This window comes from Mandrillus leucophaeus, unplaced genomic scaffold, assembly GCF_000951045.1.
Source record: "Mandrillus leucophaeus isolate KB7577 unplaced genomic scaffold, Mleu.le_1.0 Scaffold634, whole genome shotgun sequence".
NCBI lineage: Eukaryota > Metazoa > Chordata > Mammalia > Primates > Cercopithecidae > Mandrillus > Mandrillus leucophaeus.
In genome coordinates this window covers 25,504-26,220 of record NW_012106853.1, presented here as the reverse complement: position 1 = coordinate 26,220, position 717 = coordinate 25,504, and the positions used below count along the sequence as shown (strand labels likewise).

The following is a 717-nucleotide window of genomic DNA, read 5'->3' as shown; positions in this document are numbered from 1 at the left end:
GGGGCGGGGTCTTCTCCTGTCTACACTGGGTCCAGGCAGACATAGGTCGTGGGTAGACCGTAGGGTTACGCCGGGGGTCCTGTAGGGTTATGCTACGGATCATGAGTAGGGGACAGTAGGGTTACGCCAGAGGTCATGGGCAGGAGACTGTACAGTGTTACACTAGGGGTCATGAGTAGGGGACTGTAGGGTTCCGCCAGAGGTCATGGGTAGGGGACTGTACGGTTACACTAGGTGTGGTAAGTAGGGGACTGTACGGCTACGCTAGGTGTGGTAGGAAGGGGACTGTACGGGTCATGAGTAGGGGACTGTACGGTTCTGCCAGAGTGGTGAGTAGGAAACTGTAGGGTTACGCCAGGGGTCATAAGTAGGGGACTGTAGGGGTTGTGAGTAGGGGACTGTAGGGTTACGCCACAGGTCATGGGTAGGGGACTGTACGGTTACACTAGGTGTGGTAAGTAGGGGACTGTACGGCTACGCTAGGTGTGGTAGGAAGGGGACTGTACAGGTCGTGAGTAGGGGACTGTAGGGTTCCACCAGGGTGGTGAGTAGGGGACTGTAGGGTTATGCCAGGCGTCATAGGTAGGGGACTGCAGGGGTCGTGAGTAGGGGACTATAGGATTACACCAAGTGTGGTGAGTAGGGGACTGTAGGGTTACGCTGGAGGTCATCAGTAGGGGACTGTAGGGGTCGTGAATAGAGGACTGTAGGGTTACA

The 717-nt window shown here is 56.2% G+C and overlaps 1 protein-coding gene across 1 annotated transcript in view; it reads right to left on the bottom strand.

The window, feature by feature from the left end:
• CSF2RA (colony stimulating factor 2 receptor, alpha, low-affinity (granulocyte-macrophage)) overlaps positions 1-717 on the bottom strand; it is a gene marked incomplete at its 5' end in the record, with an annotated part of 59,593 nt that overhangs the window by 43,638 nt on the left and 15,238 nt on the right. The window contains one exon of the mRNA XM_012000627.1: positions 310-398. Coding sequence (XP_011856017.1) covers positions 310-398 — 89 coding nt within the window. The remainder of the gene's footprint in view (positions 1-309; positions 399-717) is intronic.